Source organism: Ammospiza nelsoni, chromosome Z, assembly GCF_027579445.1.
Source record: "Ammospiza nelsoni isolate bAmmNel1 chromosome Z, bAmmNel1.pri, whole genome shotgun sequence".
NCBI classification, from domain to species: Eukaryota; Metazoa; Chordata; class Aves; order Passeriformes; family Passerellidae; genus Ammospiza; species Ammospiza nelsoni.
The window spans coordinates 88,416,263-88,438,016 of record NC_080669.1 but is presented as its reverse complement, the minus strand read 5'-3'; the positions used below and the strand labels follow the sequence as shown (position 1 = coordinate 88,438,016).

Genomic DNA, 21,754 nt, shown 5'->3' with positions numbered 1-21,754 from the left:
CGCGCTTCCTTGCCATGAGTCCGGGGGTTAGCCCGGCCCGTGCCGACGTGTCAGCCGCGGGCGGGGAGGAGGAGCGGCGCTTCTGTCCCGCCCGAGCGCGGAAGGCGAGGGGCGGAAGGGCGGCGCTGGCTGACGCAAGGCGGCGGCGCGTTGGCTCAGCCCGCCCGTGATGCAGTTCCTGCGCCGCGGCCATGGCGGGGGACGTGCTGGGCAGGACGGCGGCGCTGGCCCTCGGTGAGAGCCCGGGGCGCTCGGCCCCGCACCCCGGTTCCCATTCCCATCCCTCGCAGCCCGGCCCGTGCCGGGCCCCGGCGGGCCGGGCCCGCAGCGCTGCGCTGGGGGCGCACCGGGAGCGGCCGCAGCGCCGGGCCGGGCCGGGCCCTCCCCGGGCACGGGAGGGGTCGCTGCGCTTCTCGCTTCGGGTCCTGGCTGGTCCCCAGGCCCCGTGCCCTGCTTACCTGCGCAAAGCTGTGCCCTTTGGGAAGGAAGGGCTGCTCCTTCTGGGTCCCCGTGTGCAGCCGGTGGCTCCCGAGGGTTCGGGACCTCGGGAACCCTAGAGATTTTAGCGAACGCACTGCATCGATTGGTTTTTTAAATTAATATAGGATCTAATTGTTATCTTGACTGACCAGGTGGTGCATTTGAAGGTTTATTACTGCTGATAACCAGCAAGATTTGGTATATTAGAAACGGTTGGGTTGGAAGAGGCCTTTAACGATCACTTCTTCCGGCCCCCTGCAGTGAGCAGGGACACCTCCGTGTGTGTCCATTTTCTTTCTCATAATTTTTTTTTGAGTAATTGCCCGTATTTGTCCTGTATCCCAGAAGAGCTGTATGTGTCTGAACGAGAGGGCAATGACTCCACTGGTGATGGAACACAAAAGAAACCATTCAAGACCGTGTTGAAGGTGAGTGTGGAAAACACTTTGTGCTTTGTTTGGCAGGGTGGAGTATGTTCTGGGGCAAGTGATGGCCCTTGTATTTTTAAATGTTTCATACCTGTTTTTGCAACCTGAGCAGGAGCAAGGTGCCTGCTCAGGCTCTACAAGGATGATTTTGGCTCATTTTGGTTATTTTTCCCCCTTTTTAGGCATTGATGACAGCAGGAAAAGAGCCATTTCCTACAATTTATGTGGATTCCCAAAAAGAAAATGAGGTGCTGTGGCATTGAAGGGTTTCCTAGTGGGAATTGTTTTCTGCACCTTGGTGTGAAGGGACACAGTGTAATCTGCTGTCTCTTGCTCTCTCCTTGAATTCTTTAGAGATGGGCCATCATTTCCAAATCACAGATGAAGAATGTCAAAAAGCTGTGGCACAGGGAGCAGATGAAAAATGAAGCTAAGGAGAAGAAGGAGGTAGGTTTCAAAAGGAGCAGAGCACCTTTGTTTTCCAAAAACATTACAGTGTCATCATCATTCCTGCCCCTCCAAAAAAGTGGCATGTTGTTCCTTACTGGTGCTGCTGTTTCACATGTTATTTACAACTGGCCTGGTTACAGCTATTTAATAAGTAATTTTATTCCAACCAGGCAGAAGATCTCCTGAGAAGAGAGAAGAACCTGGAGGAAGCCAAGAAGGTTGTTATCAAGAATGATCCCAGTCTTCCAGAGCCCAAGTGTGTGAGTATGATCCCGTGCCTTGGCACGTGGTCTGTGCTAGGGCATCTGGCCAGCACAGAGACTGTGCCGCTCTGGTGGGGGTCTGGATAAACTCCAGGAGGTGGTGAACCACTCCCCTGTTTAATGGCTTTTATTCCTTGCCTCGCAGGTGAAGATCAATGCTCTGGAAGCTTACAGGGGGCAGAGAGTGAAGATTTTTGGCTGGATCCACAGGTTACGGAGGCAAGGTAAAGCACAAGCATGGTTTAGCCTGTGCAGGGAGCTAGAACAAGGACAGTGGCCTTCAAAATTTGGACACAGAATGAGTCTGACAGCACCTGGCCTCAAATTTTAAACCAGTCAGGTGCCTTTGGTTGATCTCCATGGTCACCGCAACACTGACAGTTGCCCCTAATGTGTGGACATACACACATTTCTTAGTTCAAATCTGATGGGATTTTCAGTTTGGAGGCTAGTCCTGCAGAATTTCTTTAACTTCTGTGTTTTAAGCTAGTCCTGCCAAATGAGGAACTAACCAGCAACTGCTCATAGTGAAACCAAATCCCTTCTCTTTTTAACTAGGAAAAAATCTGATGTTTATTGTCTTGAGAGATGGCACAGGGTATCTTCAGTGTGTCCTTTCTGATGAGCTGGTAAGTTGTGATGATTATGTTGTGTCATGAATTTAATAGTTCGTACCTCATCTGGTGTTCTCTTATGTAAATGTTATTTCTCCTCAACCTACTGACTCAGTTGTGTTACTGTTAAATTGTATGTCACTGCAGTTTGTCAGTGTGAGAGCTGTTCAGAAGTGACTGTGGGCTAATGTGTGACTCCAGTGGATGCTGTAGCAAAGTGAGGAATAAAATCTTGCTCACCTGTGCCTCTGTCTCACTGCAGTGCCAGTGCTACAACGGGCTGGTGCTGTCCACGGAGAGCAGCGTGGTGGTGTACGGCACGCTGAACCTCCTGCCCCAGGGCAAGCAGGTACAGGAGCTCCTCGGGCTTCTCCTCCTCCCTCACAGGTCCCTGGTGTCCTGAGGGAGGCACAGGCAGAGGTGGGAGGAATCATTGCATTATTCCAGAGGGAATTAGGGCTAGAGAAAGAACAAAGCTCCCAAAGCTGTGCTGTCCAGTGTGAGACAGGTGAACTGTGGGACTGTTCTGCTGAACCGATTTTCCACTGATAGACAACTCCTAGACTATAACATGGAGAGCTGTGTTAAGTAAATGGCATGGTTTCACTTTCCTTAACAGGTTTATTCAGTTTTTATTTTGTGAGGCTAAGAATTTTTTCACATCTCTTTTACTGAGGTGTGTTTGTAGGCTCGACCCAAGGTTAGGTAATGTGAGCCTCCTCAATCACATTTTGGTAAAATTCTGTGGGTTAACCTTTGAAAATCTGCATTTATGCCCTGAAAATTTTAGTGAATAAAATAATTTTAGTTCAATTTAGAGGTTGAGCTGCAAATGCCACTTGTCGGGGTGGAAGGCGGCTGTGACCACACGGGGGCGCCAGTGAGAGCAGAACGCGGTCACCCTGTTTGGGTGGAGGGACCTTATGGCCCATCCAGTGCCACCGCTGCCGTGGGGTTAATTCAGTTTTTATTTTGTGAGGCTAAGAACTTTTTCACATCGGATTTATTCAGTTTTTATTTTGTGAGGCTAAGAATTTTTTCACATCTCTTTTACTGAGATGTGTTTGTAGGCTCGACCCAAGGTTAGGTAATGTGAGCCTCCACCATCACATTATGGTAAAATTCTGTGGGTTAACCTTTGAAAATCTGCATTTCTACCCTGAAAGTGGCAGTGAATAAAATGGTTTTAGCTGAACTTAGGGGTTGAACTACAAATGGCATTTGTCAGGGGGGAAGGCGGCCGTGACCACACGGGGGCGCCAGTGAGAGCAGAAAGCGGTCACACTGTTTAGGTGGAGGGACCTTACGGCCCATCCAGTGCCACCGCTGCCGTGGCAGTGACACCTCACACCATCCCAGAGTGTTCCAAGCCACATCCAGCCTGGCCTTGGACACTGCCAGGGGTGAGGCAGCCACAGCTGCTCGGGGCACCCTGTGCCAGGGCCGGCCCACCCTCACAGGGAAGAATTCCTGATATCCCATCTGCCCTGCCCTCAGTCTGTGGGAAACCATTTCCCCTTGTGCCATCACTCCAAGCCCTTGTGAAAAGGGGCAAGCAGGGGACTTTTTCCCCAGTGTTGGTTTCTCTCCCACTGGCAGGCTCCAGGAGGCCACGAGCTGAGCTGTGATTACTGGGAGCTCATCGGCCTGGCCCCGGCAGGAGGGGCTGACAATCTGCTCAACGAGGACTCCGAGGTGGACGTGCAGCTCAACAACAGGCACATGATGATTCGAGGTGAGAACATGTCCAAAATCTTCAAGGTGCGCTCCATGGTCGTGCAGGCCTTCAGGGATCACTTCTTTGCCAACGGATACTATGAAGTAAGTGTGTGTTCCCTGGTCAGCAGGTGACTGCTCTGGTGCCCTGACCCATCCGTGTGCTCAGTTCTTCACTCAAGCAGTGACAGCCCTCTTCTCCTGCAGGTCACACCACCTACCTTGGTGCAGACGCAGGTGGAGGGAGGCTCCACCCTGTTCAAGCTGGATTACTTTGGTGAAGAGGCATACCTGACCCAGTCATCCCAGCTCTACCTGGAGACCTGCCTGCCAGCTCTGGGAGATGTCTTCTGCATTGCTCAGTCCTACAGAGCTGAGCAGTCCAGGACCCGCAGGCACTTGGCAGAGTATGGACAGTTGTCCTTGTTTCTTTTTAAACAACTAGATTTCCTTTATGGTGTGGGAGTAAAAGGGTTTGGATTGTGGGTTTTTTAGATGAGTTTGTTTCGTAGCTGAAGATGTGTTGCTGGTATGTGACTTTGCAGTGGTGTGGCTTTGTTCCAGGTACACTCACATCGAAGCTGAATGTCCTTTCATAAGTTTTGAGGATTTGTTGGACCGTCTGGAGAACTTGGTGTGTGATGTCGTAGACAGAGTCTTGAAATCACCTGCAGCAAGCTTACTGTACGACCTCAACCCGGTAGGCACAGCAATGGGAACAGCCAAGAAAATAGGACCTTAAGCCTTTCCTACTCAGCACATTCCTTTGGGAAATGCAGGGCATGGCAGTGAGCTTACTTGCTATTTGTAAGGCCAAGAAGAATATTAAACATAATAAGAATGAAAAAACTGCAAGGCTGGTAAAGACCAAAGCAGGGAACTGTGAGGGAAGATGTTCCCTGCTAGCGTGCTCCAGAAGCCAGCAGCGTGCCAGGATCTGTGGAAGCGTGTGCTGTGCCAGTGGAATAAAACCCTCCATCCCAGAGATTGGATATTGACTGGCTGGTGCTTGCTGATGGAGCATGAGGGAGTGATGAAACAAGTAGTCTTTCAGTTCCTCCCCTGGAATATGAGCCTAAAGCTCTGGAAATACTTCCTTATCTTTCCTCCCATGTGATCTATGAGATTTACTGGGCTTGAGATGGTTGTGTTTGGTTCTAACTCTGTAATACTGAGCTTAATTTGTTCATTTAAGTGATGATTTGATGGCCTGTGAGCTGGGAAAGGTTATGGACATGCTGATCAGCTAGAAAAGTATCCCTTTTAAAATGGTGCTCCTGCACCTGTGTTTGCTCTTATCCCCAGGGTTTCCAGCCCCCCAAGCGTCCCTTCCGACGCATGAACTATGCTGAAGCCATCGAGTGGCTCAAGGAGCACGATGTGAAGAAGGAAGATGGCACTTACTATGAGTTTGGGGAGGTATGTCATCTAGGGATGCAGCTGTGGGTTGGGCTTTGATCCTTTTGGTCCTTCAGCACTGGGATAGAAACCTGTGTTGTCACCTGCCATCAATTCGCTGGCCACACTTCTCCAGCATGTGAGACAGTTGTTTGAAGGAGCTCAGGAGAACTTGACAGCATAGCCAGGATTTTTCTTCCCCTTGGTTTTCTGTCCCATATATTGGAGAGACTTAGATTTTAATGGAACAGATTTTTCTTTTCCCAGACATGTGGGTTTTTATTTCTTCTAAAATAAGTTTTAAGAGTTTAGGTACATTAGGATGAAAGCATGGACATGTGCAGTGTGAAACTCTCGTTTCACGCCCGCTTCACGTGGGACTTGTGTATGGGTGTAGTTGTGGTGCTGAATAAGAATACAGCCTGTTCTGACCCTAGGACATTCCCGAAGCTCCCGAGAGGCTGATGACAGACACCATTAACGAGCCCATCCTGCTGTGCCGCTTCCCTGCAGAGATCAAGTCCTTCTACATGCAGCGCTGCAGCGACGACTCGCGCCTCACCGAGTCTGTGAGTCCTTTAACCTGCTGGGGTAGCTTGGAGCATGCTTGGTGTGAGGGCACGAGTGCTGCAGGAACCCCTTGGGGAATCCCTGCCGGGTTTTTCTGCAGGTGCCTTGGCACGGCTGTCTGGGGTAGTTTGGAGCATGGGGATGTGTGAGGGCACGAGTGCTGCAGGAACCCCTTGGGGAATCCCTGCCGGGTTTTGTTGTGGGTGCCTTGGCACGGCTGTCTGGTGCCCTCTGCGGTGGCTTAGCTGTAAGTGGGCCGTGCTGTGGTGCCCTGCAGGTGGATGTGCTGATGCCCAACGTGGGTGAGATCGTGGGCGGGTCCATGCGCATCTGGGACAGCGAGGAGCTGCTCGAGGGCTACAAGAGAGAGGGCATCGATCCCACGCCCTACTACTGGTACACAGATCAGGTCAGTACAGCACCCTGTGCTGGGCTCAGACGGCACTTGGGGCTTCTCCCCTTCTACAGGGCTTGGCTGCTTTGTTTCTGGTGGTGTTACTGCAGCTGCAACTTACTCGAAAATGTGTAATATCCCTCCCTGGATTTCACAGAGAAAATATGGTACGTGCCCTCACGGAGGATACGGTTTGGGATTGGAGCGGTTCCTGACCTGGATCCTGAACAGACACCATATCCGAGATGTCTGTCTCTATCCACGCTTTGTGCAGCGCTGCAAACCTTAGCCATCCTTGGGAAGAACTCCTGGAAAACTGAGCAGCCGATGCTTGGGAAAGAATGATACACGCTGCTGTACTACAGCCTGCCTGACAACAAGACTTCCTGAAACCTGTTGCTAATCCAAATACCAGTTTAGGATATGAAAAGGAAAAAAAACCAAAACCTCTTTTTTAAAACAATATACTAGTAATTAACTGGAAAAAGCCTTAGAAAAATTGTTTAGGTGCATTTATGCTCTTGAGTAATCAAAAAACAAAGATCCTGATAAGTTGTGATTTAGAAAACAAGATACACTTCTGCTTTTAATTTCTGTGACTTAAAATATGCTGGGCATTTGATCATTTTATTTTTAAATTTGCTTTCATTTTAATCTCTTTTCTCTTGGGGTTTCTTGTTGGGGAAGTCAGGAGTTCAAGCTCCTGGAATTCCCTAAGAGTGCCCTCTGAGACCAGTATGGAGAGGCATGAACAAAGGATAAAAACAGGAATAAGTTCCTTGGGCACTGCACATTTTTAGTTCCTGCTGATTTAAATGGGGGTTCTCTGAGTTGATTCGGTAGCAGGGTGTGAGTACAGTGCACTGGACTCCACTGTGAGGGGGCGGGCTGGGGCTGGGCCTTTGGGGTTCTTTCAGATTATTTATAGTTGCTCAGCGGTGCTGAGGCTGGCGAGGCAGGCTTTGCTCCCTTTCCCCAGGCTGTGGGTGGAGCTGCCATGGGTCCATGCACGCCCAGCTGCACGTGTCTGGTGGCTCCTGGGCACGGGGGTTGTGGTGCCTTTTGTTCCCTGTGTGCAGCCAGGAGTGACTGACTGAGACCCCGAGGAATAGCAACTGAAACACGTTGGGTTTTCAGACTGTAGTGCCAGCAGGGCTTTCCCATGTCGTGCTGAGATGTGTTCATAGAGCAGCTCCCTATTCCCTTGTGCTACTACAGCTGAGCAGCTCTCCTGGCTGTAATGAACTTATCAGATAGGGATAATGAAATACTTCATGTGTTCAGTCATCGGTATTGTTTCTAGTCATAAAGCAATTCCTTTACCAGAGAGATGAAAAAGGTAGGTGCACCGTTTGCCACCTGCACTGAGACTTGGGCTGCATTTGCCATTCACTCCTGGAATTGTTGAGCTGTGGATACCCACATTTTTGTAATAAGTGATCGGTTTTCTTCATCTTGCATGTTATATAAACTGGTCTAAATCAGCAACCAATAAATTATGGCAACACAAGCTGGTGTGCAAGACAGTATTTGAATGCCTGTTCGTTTTACTGAGTCTGTGGAGCTTGCTGCTTGATACAGTGTGGACAAAACCCCGCTTACCCAAGTGCAGTAAACGTACCCCAAGAACTGGCATGAGATTTTTTTCCCTTTGTAAACAAAATCCCCACTAATTAACTTAAAAGCATGATTTTTTTCTAATTTGGAGGGACCATCTCAGCTGCCCAGTGAAATGTGCTGGAGACAATCAATGTGGTGCTGACTAAGGCAGCAGTGCTGGGGGGAGCAGCCTGGACTTCTGGCACCAGGTAAAGACTTTATAAAATACTTTGCTTTTATTGTCTGAAGTGATGGGAAGGCAGGAGTGTCAGGAAAACATCCCTTGTTTGGGATGAGTTCTCAGTCCTTAAACCTGACAGGGCTGAGCTGCTTTATAAAGGTTAAAGGCCTTCTTATCAGGGGAGCTGCTAGAGGAAGGCCTGAGGACTTAAGAAGTGCTCATGGAAGAGGCAGATCAGATAAGGAGCTTAAAAGGTGACCAGATGAAAGATGCTGTGGAACTTACCAGAGACTGCTGTGCAATTCCCTCATAGCTGGTGGAGAGAGGTGGGCTGGGATCTGGGAAAGATGCTCAGCTCTTAGGAACACAGGAGAACCTGCATTTATTTTTATTAGACAGGGAAAACAAGCCTGCAGAAGAGAAAAAATGTGTAATCAGAACTTGGATCTCATCCTCACTTTCATTTTCCTTCACAGTATCTCCAGAAAGTGAGATTGGTAATTGGATTAGGAACTGGTATACTGGGCTGGCAGCACTGGTTTCAGGACCTTTCAGCCATGTCCCTGGCAGCTTTGGGGTGACTGTGCTTTAGCTTTGATTAGATTACCACTCCTGACATGCACTATTTTATATTTACTTGTGTTAAAGTTTACCTGGCCCTGCTTTGTAGGGCACTTTTGAGGAGCACGTGGTGCTGCCAGCCTTTGGCACCGAGAGCTGGCTCTGCCCTCGGCCTCCTGAGACGTGGGATGCAGGCCACCCACATGTGCAGGATAAGTGCTGTGGTGTTTGTTCCTCTGTGTTTCAATTGCAGTATCCTTATCATAGAATCATCAAGTCCAACCACCAACTTAGCACTACCTCTGGAATTCCTAAACCACTAAACCGCATCATCCAGTGCCAGATCCAGATGCTTTTTAAACACCTCCAGGGATGGTGACTCCACCATCTCCCTGGGCAGCCTTTTCCAGTGCCTGAATTCCAGTGCCTCAGTTTCTACTGGGAATGGAGTTTACCAGCTGAGCTCCGTGCTCCTGCACACTTGTGTCTGAGGGGTGCAGAGCCGAACTCTCGTCTCTCATGCGGCGCCCACTGAGAAAGCCCCCTGCACTTTTTACAATAACATTTTAAATCTCTTTTTAGAAGATTTTGCAGTTTTAAAACGTTTTGCAGTTTAGGGTGTCACTTCAAACCGGGGCTCACTCGCCTTTATTCCGTAAGACTCCACAGGGGCTACTGAGGGGAGCCGGGGCAGCGCCCCCTGCGGGACACCCGCCCCGGGCCCGCGGCCTGCTGTCCCCGGCCCGCCCCCTGGGCCGTGCGGGTGCCGGGGCGGTGCCGGGGCGTGCCGAGGCGGGGCCGGGGCGGTGCCGGGGGCGGTGTGAGGCGAGGGGCGGCGGCGGGGCTGTCTGAGGGAATGCGAGCGGCCAAGATGGCTGCCGCTGCCGCCGCTGCCGCGCGTCACCGTGAGTGTGAGGGCGCCGCCGCGATGGCGGGAACGGGGGCCGGGGGCGGCGGGTGGCCTGAGGGTCGGCCGGACACCGCGGGCGCTGCACGGGCGGGAGCGCCGCGGCACCGGCGGCACCGCGTTACACAACGCCCGAGAGGCGCCTTTCATAACGCTGACGGCGCTGGGGCCGCGGGGCCGGCGGGCTTACCGGGGCTGCGGGAGGGCTTCGCGGGGCTGCGCGCGGTGATGGCGGCGTCCCCCCACTGCACTGAGGGGGCCGCGGGCGCGGGGTCTCCGCGGGCAGCCCGCAGGGCTCTGTCCGGCCGAGGCCAGCGCGCCCCGGCCCCGGCCGCAGCCCCGCCGCTCTCCCGTGCGGCTTTTCTGTGCGGCTCTGTCTGCTGCCCGCCGCGGAACCGCGCTCCGAAACAGCCGCTTTTTTGTGCGGTTCTATCTGGTGCCTGCCGCGGACCCGCGCTCTGAAACAGCCGCTCTCCCGTCTGTCTGAAGGGGTTGGTGCGGGGATGCTGCCGGTGCCGGTCGCTGCCGGCCGGTGCGGGCTGTGAGCCCGGACTCAGCGCTGCCCTCCGGCCGCGCAGCTCTCGCTGTGTCCCTGCCCGGAGGCACTTTGGGCTTACCCACCCCGCTGCTCGCTTTCGACTTTGATACCGTAGTGCCGCTTTTAAAACATGTGAAAGAGCACTTTTATCGATGCTCCATCAAGCTGGGATCGTACTCGTTGCACGTCTCACTCTGCGCTGTCCTTCACGATGCAGATGGAAACGTGCCTAAACCTCAGCCTAAGTCAGACGCTTGCAAGGTGTCCTGGGTTGGAAGGGACTCCTGGTCATTGATTCAGCTCCTGGCCCTGCACCGGACACCCAGCAATGCCACCCTGTGCCTGAGAGCGTTATCCAAGCGCTCCTGGAGCTCTGGCAGCGTCGGGGCTGTGACCATGCCCTGGGGAGCCTGATCGGTGCCCAGCCACCCTCTGGACCAGGAACAAGAGTTCTTACAGGGCAGAAGTATCAATGCAGCCATTGAAACTTCCCTTTTTATTGTTCTCTGTAACTGGCATATAGTGCCAGCGTGTCAGAAAGCAATAACCCCAGAACTGGAAGTAAAAAATGATTATTTGAAAAGGACCTTTCAGGCATCAGCAATGCTTGAAATTCTTTAGTTTGCAGCCTTTTGTATCAGTGCAGATGCAGGCATCCGTGGCTAGGCACTCGTGATCCCGTGTAAGAGGCTGGATTTGCAGGATGCGTTTTGTTGCCATTGATTTCAGCAGGTTTTGAGGCCGTTCAGCATCTGTTCAGGAGGTTATTAGAGAGCTGTGAGCTGTAAGATGCTCTTCCCAGCGGGTGGGTCGGCTGCTGAGGAGCTCTGTGCTGTTGGGGCTGAATTGCTGCTGAGCTCCCGTGGTCTGGCAGGGGAAATGTCGCACTGAACAATTGCCGGAGAGACGGGGATGCAGAATTTAGCCTTATTTTTTTTTCACCATGAGCAATTCACACTATTTCTGTGCTAAAAGAATACCGTGTAATGACGATGAACTCCTGAGGAGAACGAAGTGTGCCTTTGAAAAGGCAGGCTGTAAGCAGCATGGAATTGTATGGAGCTGTATGGAATATGGGTTGGAAGGAGCCTTAAGGATAACCTTGTTGTGTTTAGCTTCAGGGCTGAATAAGGAGATGCTGAAGTGAGTCCAGAGAAAGCCATGGAGATGCTCCAGGGCTGGAGCCCCTCTGCTCTGGAGCCAGCCTGGGAGAGCTGGGGGTGTTTAGTGTGGAGGAAAGAAGGATCCAGGGAGACCTCAGAGCCTTTTCCGGTAGCTAAAGGGGCTCCAGGGAGCTGGAGAGGGAGGGGGATGTGTGCAGACTTGTACATGGAGTCTGGAGTTGCTGCATTCAAACAGGAGCAGATGTCTAACCTGCATTGTAGACACGGTGTGGAAATCCTGTCCTGTCTGGGATTAGCCCAGGTGTGTCTGACCCACAGGAGGAGTGACACAGTCTGACGCTTATTCCTCAGGGTCAGCCCCTTGTTTCCACCGGGTGTTTTGGAGTTATGATTGGAACTCACAGATGAGCAAGGCTTTGCTTTGGATTTTGGTGTGCTGGGGGTTTGTGTGCTGTGCCTGGGGGATCAGCACTGCCCGTGCTGGGGGTTTGTGTGCTGTGCCTGGGGGATCAGCACTGCCCGTGCTGGGGGTTTGTGTGCTGTGCCTGGGGCAGCTGCCCGTGCTGGGGGTTTGTGTGCTGTGCCGGGGGGATCAGCACTGCCCGTGCTGGGGGTTTGTGTGCTGTGCCGGGGGGATCAGCACTGACAGGGCTGTGTCTCTGCAGTGCTGAGGAGCTGCAGCCAGCTGCGGGTGCCGCTGCGATGGAGAGGCCAGGCCACGGCGGCGGCGGTGACGGAGAGCGCCCGGCTGCAGGAGCAGCCCCAGGAGCGGTGGGTCTGTGTGTGGGTGTGTATGAGGTGTGGGTGCCCTGTGTGTGTGTGCGGGCCCTGCCTGTCCCGATAGCCAGGCTGGGCTGCTCTGTGTGTGTGTGTGTGATTGTGTATCTGCCTGCCTGCACTCACACTGCTGGGCAGGGACAGCCCTGCTCCTGCACAGCCCCTGAGCCAGGCCCACATCAGGCCTGAGCAGTGCAGGGACATTCATTATTGTCACTGTTCATTGTCATCCTGCTTCCTGGGTCTCATTCCTTCTGATATGTAGCAGACAGGGAATGGAAGCTGAGGTCCCGAAACATTGGGGCAGGTCTGGGCTCCTCTCAGTGCCCTGTTGTGAGACTTTGGCCTTAACAAAAGGGCAAAGCTCCCTGTGCAACCTGAACCATCTGCTGGGGAACTGAGAGACTGGTCTCTGGGCTCCCTTGGGCAGGGCAAACAATTCCATGGGGAAATTGGGCGAGAGTTGTGATCAGCAGCCATTCTGTAAATGCTGATACCACCGTCCGTGCTGCTGTGCCCTGTGGGACATGATCCTTACGACAGTGTGCCAGACCTGCACCCAGATAGAAAATCCATTCTGGTAAAACCCAACTCAAACACAACTGCAATGAGTTGGTGTGTAGAAAGGCTCCTTGCTGCTGTCAGTGCTGCAGGAGATGAGATGTGTCCCCACAGTACAAAGACAAAGACTTGTGTGAGTGGCTCATTTGCTTTCCGGGGAAGCTGCTGCTTGGTTTGGCTGGAATGCACAGCTGAGACCCTGTTTTATAACCTTGCTTAGAGCCAGCAGCTGTGAGACAGCTTTCTTAGTGTGTTTCCAGCTAAAGTCTGTGTTACAAAGTGGTTTCCTTTTAAAAAAGCAAAGATCATGTAGATACTTGTGTCTGGCCGTTCCTGTTTCTAGTGCAAGTGTTTACATAAGCAGGAGGAGCCTTGGGATAGGAGCTGCCTTTGCAAAAGGCAAATGTGGGAGGATGAGCTGGTTGTTTTGTCATTGTAATAAAAATACAAGCAGTGGGTCACTAGGATTTGGAATCTCTCTTGTTTTCCTAGGAAACCTAAGACAGGGATCTTGATGTTGAACATGGGAGGCCCGGAGCGGCTGGACGATGTCCACGATTTCCTGCTGCGTCTCTTCCTGGACAGGGATCTGATGACCCTTCCCGTTCAGAAGTGAGGAGCACTGGGATCTCCGTGGTACAGGCGGTGTTGGGTGTTGCTGTAACTATTTACTTCTGTGGAGGGCAGCACTCCTCGAGAGTGCTTCCTCCTGGGAGCAGTCAGGGCAGGGGACAGTGCTGGGACCCTCTGGATTGGGCCTGCCATGGCTGTTCTCTGTTAGCTGCAGGCCGAGGTGTGGGAAGGGGGGTGGAGCAGAGCACCACACAAGCCGTGCTGCATTTGGCAGAGATTGCCAGGCCAAGGCTGCAGGGCAGAGCTCGGGAGGGGGTTTGGGCTGTCTGCTAACATGCCCCTCTCCCGCTGCAGCAAGCTGGCCCCGCTGATCGCCAGGCGCCGCACGCCCAAGATCCAGGAGCAGTACAGCCGCATCGGCGGCGGCTCCCCCATCAAGAAGTGGACGGCGCTGCAGGGAGAGGGCATGGTGAAGCTGCTGGACAGCATGTCTCCTGGCACTGGTACTGCTCTGCTCAGCCCCCACGGGCTGCTTCTGCTCTCTGGCTTGGGACCGTTTGCTGCAAAGCAGCTTTGGCTGCCTGGTTTCCTTGTGGGGCGGTGTGCGTTCCCTCCCTGCTGGGAAATCCCATGGCAAAGACAGTGCAGGAGGGATTCCATTCATTGTGAGGTTGTTATGGAAGGAAGGCTGGGCTCGGGGAGCCACCTCTGTCTCTCCTGTGACCATGAGAAGATGGCTGTGGCAGACTAAGTGTGTTATTTTCAGGTGCCAGGAGTGTCCCTCGGTGTGTGGCACTGCCAGGCACCGTGCCTTGCCCTGTGAGCCCTGCTTGGGCCTGAGGAGGCCTGCACTGAGGACAAGTGGCTGAGGCCTAGAGGGGAGGAAAGGGGAATGTATTTCATGTGAGCACCAAGGTGGGCGTGGGAGGGGGTTCCCAGCAGCTGCTGCAGGGCTGAGAGGAGCACAGCTGGAGCAAAGACAAGGCTTTGTAGATGGGCACTGGAGGGCAGGCTGAGCGATAGCAGTGAGCCCCACCCGGGGACACAGCAGGAGATAAGGCTGGGCAGCTTGGCTGGCAGGGAAGGAGAGGCTCTCTTTGCCAGTCCTTCGTGATGGAAAACCTTCAAAGATGAGTACAGCCTCCTTTCCCTGTCTCTGTGTCACAGAATCCCTCCCAGCAGGGATGGCTGGTATGGGATAGCCTGTGCCACTGTGCCTGATAGCATCAGTTTGAGCTGGGGTCCCTGCAGGTGCAGTCAGAGCCTGAGGCCTGCTGTGTTATCCGAGGCAGGAGTGCTCTTGGAGCAGGAGCCCTGAAGGGTCAGCCTTGCAGCAGGTTCTGCAGATAAGGCTTGGAAGGTTTATCTGCTTTTCCCAGTGTCCCGCTCCCACTTGCTTTTGTTTGGTGACCACTCTCTGTGCAGTCACACCCTTCTCTGGGCACCTCTCCCACCTGATAAGTCCTCTGGAGGCTCCTTTTTGACTTGACAGCAGCTGCACTTTAACAATAGAATGTGCAGAGCACTATTATTTAAACAGCCTGTGCACAGACACCAACACCTCTCTTTGCTGCCCATGCCCTGGACAAAACCTGGCACTGGGAGGGCATTGCTTTCAGGCTGGCCGCGTTCTTCCCAAAATGTCCTTTGCCAGGTTAAACTCCTCCAGTCCCTGCTGTGGTCGGTCAAACTGCTGTCTTTAGTGCCACTGAGAGATGTTAATGGGGTTACTGGCTCAAGGGCTCCTGAAGTTGGGTCTTTATTTGCTGCTGCTCCCAGCTGGGAGCTCCCCTGCCTCCTGCAGAGAGCTGGGGCTGAATAAACCTGTTTCTGAATCCTGCACAAGTGTACGGAGTGGAGCCCAAGCACGGGACATCTGCTTCCTTCAGAAACCTGATAAATGTTAGTTCAGAGCCACTGACCCGGAAACCCTGACAAAGAAACTTTGCTTTTGTTCTCATAAGAACCTCTGTCCTCCACTTAAAAAAACAAACCAGCAAACCTTCCCTGCCTGCTTCCCGTCCCTAACCAAGCCATGCTCCCAAAGCTGGCACCCAAAAGATTGGAGATAAAAAATGGAGGAACCTGAGATCTCCTCAGGGGGAATCACATTGCTGCCAGAATTAGGTGTTAAAGCCATGCAGCTTTTTATGAAAGCCCTCCAAATTCAGGATGGGAGAGTGCGTGTACCTGATTCACTGCTCTGCTGCTTGGGTGCCATCAGAGCAGGCGTGCAGGGCAGGGAGGGCAGCTGGAGCTGTGAGGGCATCGGGGTCTTCATTTAGCTTCTGCTAGTGACACTGTTTTACCTTTATGTCCTTAAAATCAGGAGTTGCCCTGTGAGACACCGGCGCTCTGTCCAGGCTGGGAACTGTGCCTCTGCTAAGTGCAGGAGAAGCAGGCTAGTGATGTTCCTGCAGAAGCAAACCATACTATAAATCACTTTTAAATTCTAATCACAGCCCAGTGAGGTACCAGAAATGTGCTTACATGACAGAGCTTTACCAAAGCAGCCAGAAAATACCAGCAGGTTAATGTCAGGAAATACCAGCAGGTTAATTTCAGCAGTCCAGCCCGCTGTTCCTGTGTGTGTGACGTGTAACAATGTGTTTCTGTGTTTCTCCCTGTCCCTGTCCTGCCGTGTGTGTGCAGCCCCTCACAAGTACTACATCGGGTTCCGCTACGTGCACCCGCTGACCGAGGAGGCCGTGGAGCAGATGGAGAGGGACGGCATCCAGAGGGCCATCGCCTTCACCCAGTACCCCCAGTACAGCTGCTCCACCACAGGTGAGCCCTGGGCCTGTGGGAGCCATGGGAGCTCTGGCCAGGCTGCAGTGCTGTGTGAGCTGGGGTGTAATTGTTCCCACTGGAGACACTCAGCTCTGATTTACGGCTGGGTTTTAATTAGGCAGCATTTTAAAATATGATTATAGCTTGCTGCCGAGCTGTTCCAGTCTGACAGCTTGCTGGTGGCCTGGCTGAACGTGTGTTGCGAATCCTCTGTTTCAGGAAGCAGTTTAAATGCCATTTATCGCTACTATAACCAGAGAGGGGAGAAGCCCAAGATGAAGTGGAGCATAATTGACCGATGGCCCACACATCCCCTTCTCATTCAGGTGTGGATCTGAAGTTATACATTTTCCTTTGAAATACAGAAACAAATACTGAGGGAGGATAACAGGAAGGCTTCAATCTGAGGGTACATTTTAGCTGTGTGATGAAATGGGTCTTGTCTACCATGTCTGAAATTACAGGAGGAGAGTTATTTCATGCCCCATGCTTTGGCAGGATAATGTGTGAAAGCAACCACTGTGCACCTCCTGATTTAAAAGCTGGGGATGTTACCGTAATGGTGGTGGCTGGAAGGAACCTCTGCAGGCCATTAGTCCAAATTCCTGCTCAGAGCACCTCTGTGGCCAGCACACACAGAGATTGTGTTGGTTTGTCAGATTCCCCTCTGGCAGCACAGGGTAATTCCTAGCTGTGGCAGGAGCAGTGAAGGGAAGCCTTCGTGCTGCTCTCTTTCCAGAGAAAATGGCTCTTTGGTCTTCATGAGGGAGCTTTCGTGGGGGTTTGCAGTTTCTGTGGTGTGCTGAGCAGGTGAGAAAGCACCGAGGGCAGGCAGGGACCTGGGAGCTGCCTGTGCTGGTGACTCTGCTGACACACTGCCTGAGTGTGGTGCACACTGGGGGAATTTGGGAGTGCTCGAGGCTGCAGGGACATGGGAGTGCTGGTGACTTTCCTGACACACTGAGTGTGGTGCACACTGGGGGAATTTGGGAGTGCTCGAGGCAGCAGGGACATGGGAGCTGCCTGCAGTGTTCCCCACTCAGGGTTTGTTTGTGTTTCCCTGAGCAGTGCTTTGCCGATCACATCCAGAAGGAGCTGAACCTGTTCCCACCAGACAAAAGGAAAGAGGTGGTCATCCTCTTCTCAGCTCACTCGCTGCCCATGTCTGTGAGTTACCCAGGGCAGGGTGTGGGCACACAGTGTGGGAGTGCCAGGCAGGCCTGGTCCTTCCCAGGGTGTTCACCGTGCCAAAGGTGTGCTGTGCTCGGGTGCAGGTGGTGAACCGTGGTGATCCCTACCCTCAGGAAGTGGGAGCTACTGTCCAGAGGGTCATGGAGAAGCTCAACTACTCCAACCCTTACAGGCTGGTGTGGCAGTCCAAGGTAAGTGCTCGGGGGAGCTGAGCAGGTAAAGCCTGTGCAGAGTCTCACTGGACTGGAAAAAATACACCTTATTTATTATTTTCTTCAGTCTTGTTCAGGCCAGCCCAGGTTCTGTTCCTTTGAGATGTAATGGTGGGAAGTGTGTCTTCATTGAACATTCCATGGAGAGAGTGAGAAGTACAACCAGAAGCAGGGAAATAAAAAATAACTGTTTGTATCCCATCCATAACCTGCTCTGTCATGCTGCCTGAGGAAATGTGGGTGCTCTTTGTAAGAATGATTTAATGAGCGTTTTCCCTTTATTTCTGCCTTTTTGTTCCAGGTTGGACCAATGCCCTGGCTTGGTCCCCAGACAGACGAGACCATTAAGGGCCTGTGCCAGAGAGGAAAGAAGAACATGCTGCTGGTCCCAATAGCATTTACCAGTGACCACATTGAGACTCTGTATGAGCTGGACATCGAGTATGCCCAGGTTTTGGCCAATGAGGTCAGTGCTCTGTGCGCTTGGTCCCTGCTCTGAAATTATTACTCCTGCGTTCCAATTTGCTTTGTAGTTGCTTCTTGCAATATTATTTGGGGTTAGCTTTATTTTCCCATAAATCAAAAATTAACCAGAACTGGCTTAACCACAAAACAGGTGGGAGTTTGTCTTTCTAGATTTAGGTGTTTAAACCATTACAAATATTGCTCAAAAACAATGAGTCATTTTCATTCATTCAGTGAATGAATGACAACACAATGTAATGTTGCCCCATAGTAATTTTTGCTGTGATGCTGCATTTAATCCACTCATTTTGGGGTGACTTCTGAATGATGTGGGAAGATTTTGGAGGCTACTCAGTGAAGGACCAGAACAGGTTTAACTTTTTCCTTCTTGTTTTTGATTCAGTGTGGAGTTGAAAACATCAGAAGAGCGGAGTCTCTCAATGGAAATCCACTGTTCTCCAAGGTATGTGCTATGTTGCAGTGGCTGTACAGGTTTGCAGTTGTGTTTTCTGCTGGGTGTGGATGTTTTCAGGTGGTTTTAAGGCATTTTGAGTTTCAGAGCAGCAATGGAACCCCGTGTAGCTGATGTGCCCAGCACGGAGGGGTTCCTTGTGCCGCAGTTTGTGCGGTTTGGTCAGGAGGGGACGCGGGGTGCCCGGGTTGGGCTGGGGGGATTGCACAGCTGGATTTGCTCCCTCTGACCTCTCCCCCCTCCCCGCAGGCCCTGGCAGACCTGGTGTGCTCCCACCTGCAGTCCAACGAGGTGTGCTCCCGGCAGCTGACGCTGTGCTGCCCGCTGTGCGTCAACCCCGTGTGCCGGGAGACCAAGGCGTTCTTCAGCAGCCAGCCCCTGTGAGCAGCCAGCGGCCCTCGGGACAGCCCAGGGCTGCTGTGGCCCTGCAGCACGCACAGCCTGGCTGGGGGCACCTTCTGGAGTTTCCTTTGGTTGAGGAGAGTTGTAGGAAGTAGGGAGATCAGGGCATTTATCCTGTCAGGTGTGAGGAGATCTCCTGTCATCCGACCCCGATGGGACTTATTGTGAGCCCAGTAGGACACACTGAAAATCCTACACAGCTTTTTTACAGTTAGCTTCTATTTCTATGCAGGGATTTATTGTGTGCAGGGTGGTCAGGAGCTCATTAACTTGGCCAGGTTGAAGGTGCACTGATTTTGGTTTTGCTTGAGGTGCAGTGTGACCAGCACAGTCTGTTGTCTGTTCTGAGAGGGACTTTGCAGCTGGCTTTGGAGACTTTGGAGATCAGGTTACTTCTAGTGCTTTTTAATAAGCTGTGTATGTGTATATTTATAATTTTTAATTTTTTTTTTAGAGCATAAAGATAAGGCTTTGTTTTGTTTTGGTTTTCTCCTGCCGGAAACTTCCTGTGAAAGCTTAGCTGGGATAGTAGAACACACAAAACTTGTTTACATTTTCTGGAAAAACATTTTCATTATCTGCAGAAAAGTATTTGAAGAGGATAAATTGAAAGGAATTAGCCTGCTTGGGTGATACTGGAGAATTTGCTCCATCGAAACTGCGTGTTTCAAGTCTAGCAGGAGCATGTGTGGAAACATGTTGGCTTATCTGTTAAGCAGAATGGGGTTTTAAATTCTTTTTATTTTTATTTAAAAAGGGCTTTTTTCTGTTTGGTGAAGTAAATGTAGGAAGTCAGGCTTGTTCTCCAGGAGGTGTATAGATCCACTCTGTGCTTTCTACTGTGCCACAGTGCTGTGGTTTTGTGGGGTACCTATGGAGTGCCGTAGGTAGGATCGACCTGGCTTGATTGCTGTTGTTCAGACGGAGACGATCGGTCAGGAGTGGTTTGGCTTTCACGCTGCAGATGCCTGAGCACAGAGGCTGCCAGCCCGCAGCAGGGCCGTGCTGGCAGGGCCCTGGCACCGGGTGTGCCCCCCGGGGCACAGGGTCCCCTCCTGCCTGCCTGCCTGCCTGCCTGCCTGCGGGGCAGGAGCAAAGCTGTGACCGTGGCACTGAGCCCTTCGTGGGGCAGCCTGCTGGCACCTCCTTGGGCACCCGTTTACTTGATGTCCTTAGCACTGAAATGCCAGGACCTGGGCACTGCAGGCTGGTTCCTGGAACTGCTGGTGGCTGGGAAGCAGATGCTGTGCTGCTCAGCCCGGCTGATCTGCTCAGCAGTTTGCACCTCAGGTCCTTTGGGCACAGGGTGTTTAAAGAGAGAAGAGGCCTCCTGTGGTGTATCAGGGGTCTGTCCCCTTCTGGTTTATTGTTGGAATCAAGGATGGGGTACCAAAGGAACGGATGGATCCCGTGTTGAGCACCCATGGAGTGCTGTAAATCCCAAATACCTCTGAAGAGCTGCTTGCTCCACTGCCATACCTGCTTCCCAGGGTGAGACAGACTGAGATTCCTCCAATGCCAGAACCTCCTGCAGCACCCTGTTCCCCACAGAAAGTCTTCCTTGACCCCTCATGCCTGTGCCTGTTTCAGTGGCAGGGAGCCAGGAGCTTCTCTTCTCCCTCCTCTCCCTGCCCCTGGGCTCTGCTCGCTGCCTGGGCAGGGAAAAGGAGCACAAATGTCCAGGATGTCTGGGAACACTGGCCTTACACCTCTCCTTGATAAAGAACTTCCTCTGTTTCACTCCTCTGTGTGACTTTGGGATCAGTGCAAAGCAGTCTGGTCTGTCAAATCTTCCTGCCCACTCCTGTTTCCTCACAGCTGGGGGGAACGTGGACCTTCAGGTGGTCTGGGCTGTGACCACCACATTTACAAGTGTGGAAAGCAGAGGTTAACATCATATGAACCTTGTGGTATTATAAATACAGCTGGCTTTTCATTTTCATACTGGAGAGTCCTGTCAATACTAGCTGGCACTGATTCTGAGGCATTACATTTGTCCCCTGTAATAAAAGGTACTTAAAATTCACTTTTGAGTGTTCTAACCACAAGCGGGATAATTACTCTGTTGCTGCTATTACAGCATCATGTGGAAATCACTTAATTTTCCAGCTCTTATCAGATGGAGCCAGTCTCACAGAGCTGGTGGTGCTGTTTGCTGTCAGAGGGTGGTTTTCTCAAGGTTTCTGAGGGGTTCCTCATCTCCCAGGCCGATGGCCAGCGGGTTGGGTGAGTGTGTGCCCTGAGGAGAGATGGATCCATGGTGCAGGTGCCTTCCTGAGCCCTGTCAGTGCTGTGTCCCTCTGAGTTTGCAGCTCACCCAGCACTGTGGAGCTCTGGCCTCAGGATGTCAACTGGAAATTGGAGTTAGGAACAGCCCATGGTGTCCTGAGGGAAGAAATGGGAGGGAAAGGGGTGAGCTTGTTTTCCTGCTTTAACACTCTGCAGTTCAGCTTATTTTTTCATTGTTGAGTGAATTTTTCTTTTTGAGTCTGTTTTTAACCTGTCCCTGGGTCCTCGCTGCATTTCAGAGAAGGTGCTGTGGCACCAGAGGGGTGTGGGTGGTGTCCGAGCTGGCCTCCTGCTGTCCCCTGGGAGGAGGATGGCACAGCTGAGCTCAGTGGAAGCTGGAAGCTCAGTGAGTTCTCCCTTCCCACCACCATCACCTTGGAGTGCAAGCTGCAGGCCAGAGCAGCTCCTTTGGTTCTGTTAATGCCACACGTGTACAGATCCTTGCTTTTGGCCCAACATATGCATTTCACATTGACCAAGGACTTCCATTTGATGTAACACAGCAAATTTGGATACTCCTTCTGTGTGTCGTTTGCCATAAGGATGGAATTCCAATTAAAGTTCTTTTAAGGAAATAACTGAGCTGTGTGTCCTTGTAAGAGCTCTTCATGCTGGTGTGTGAAGGTCTCTGCCCCTCTGGTGTCAGGTTGGGGTGAGTGACACCCTCTGAAAGGACTGAATGAGGGGTTTGCCCTGGTGTGGGATCCCACCTGATGGATAATTTATTCTGTTCCCTGTTAGCGGTCTCTGGGCAGCTCCTTGCTGATGTTGCTAATTAAGTGCTGGATTGATTATCTTC

The 21,754-nt window shown here is 52.2% G+C and overlaps 2 protein-coding genes across 6 annotated transcripts; both read left to right on the top strand.

The window, feature by feature from the left end:
* The first annotated feature begins 152 nt into the window (after window positions 1–152).
* NARS1 (asparaginyl-tRNA synthetase 1) lies at window positions 153–7,823 on the top strand. Of its 3 annotated transcripts, none has more exons than XM_059492498.1 (15): window positions 153–234; window positions 826–908; window positions 1,091–1,156; window positions 1,263–1,355; window positions 1,529–1,618; window positions 1,767–1,845; window positions 2,180–2,250; window positions 2,498–2,584; window positions 3,835–4,056; window positions 4,159–4,358; window positions 4,516–4,651; window positions 5,257–5,370; window positions 5,787–5,918; window positions 6,197–6,328; window positions 6,471–7,823. In XM_059492498.1, exons 1-15 carry the CDS (start codon window positions 192–194, stop codon window positions 6,600–6,602), a joined length of 1,680 nt encoding a protein of 559 aa, XP_059348481.1. In that variant the 5' UTR covers window positions 153–191; the 3' UTR covers window positions 6,603–7,823. The 3 variants fall into 3 exon arrangements, with proteins under 3 accessions (XP_059348481.1, XP_059348482.1, XP_059348483.1); XM_059492499.1 differs by having other exon boundaries at window positions 181–234; window positions 829–908; XM_059492500.1 differs by lacking the exon at window positions 2,498–2,584 and having other exon boundaries at window positions 181–234.
* A 149-nt stretch (window positions 7,824–7,972) lies between these two features.
* On the top strand, window positions 7,973–21,533 carry FECH (ferrochelatase). Of its 3 annotated transcripts, none has more exons than XM_059492063.1 (11): window positions 7,973–8,121; window positions 11,889–11,994; window positions 13,054–13,173; window positions 13,489–13,637; window positions 15,787–15,921; window positions 16,144–16,250; window positions 16,993–17,091; window positions 17,199–17,306; window positions 17,629–17,793; window positions 18,196–18,255; window positions 18,514–21,533. In XM_059492063.1, exons 3-11 carry the CDS (start codon window positions 13,076–13,078, stop codon window positions 18,646–18,648), a joined length of 1,056 nt encoding a protein of 351 aa, XP_059348046.1. In that variant the 5' UTR covers window positions 7,973–8,121; window positions 11,889–11,994; window positions 13,054–13,075; the 3' UTR covers window positions 18,649–21,533. The 3 variants fall into 3 exon arrangements, with proteins under 3 accessions (XP_059348046.1, XP_059348043.1, XP_059348044.1); XM_059492060.1 differs by lacking the exon at window positions 7,973–8,121 and adding an exon at window positions 9,479–9,559; XM_059492061.1 differs by lacking the exon at window positions 7,973–8,121 and adding an exon at window positions 10,638–11,136 and having other exon boundaries at window positions 11,215–11,994.
* The last annotated feature ends 221 nt before the right edge of the window (window positions 21,534–21,754 follow it).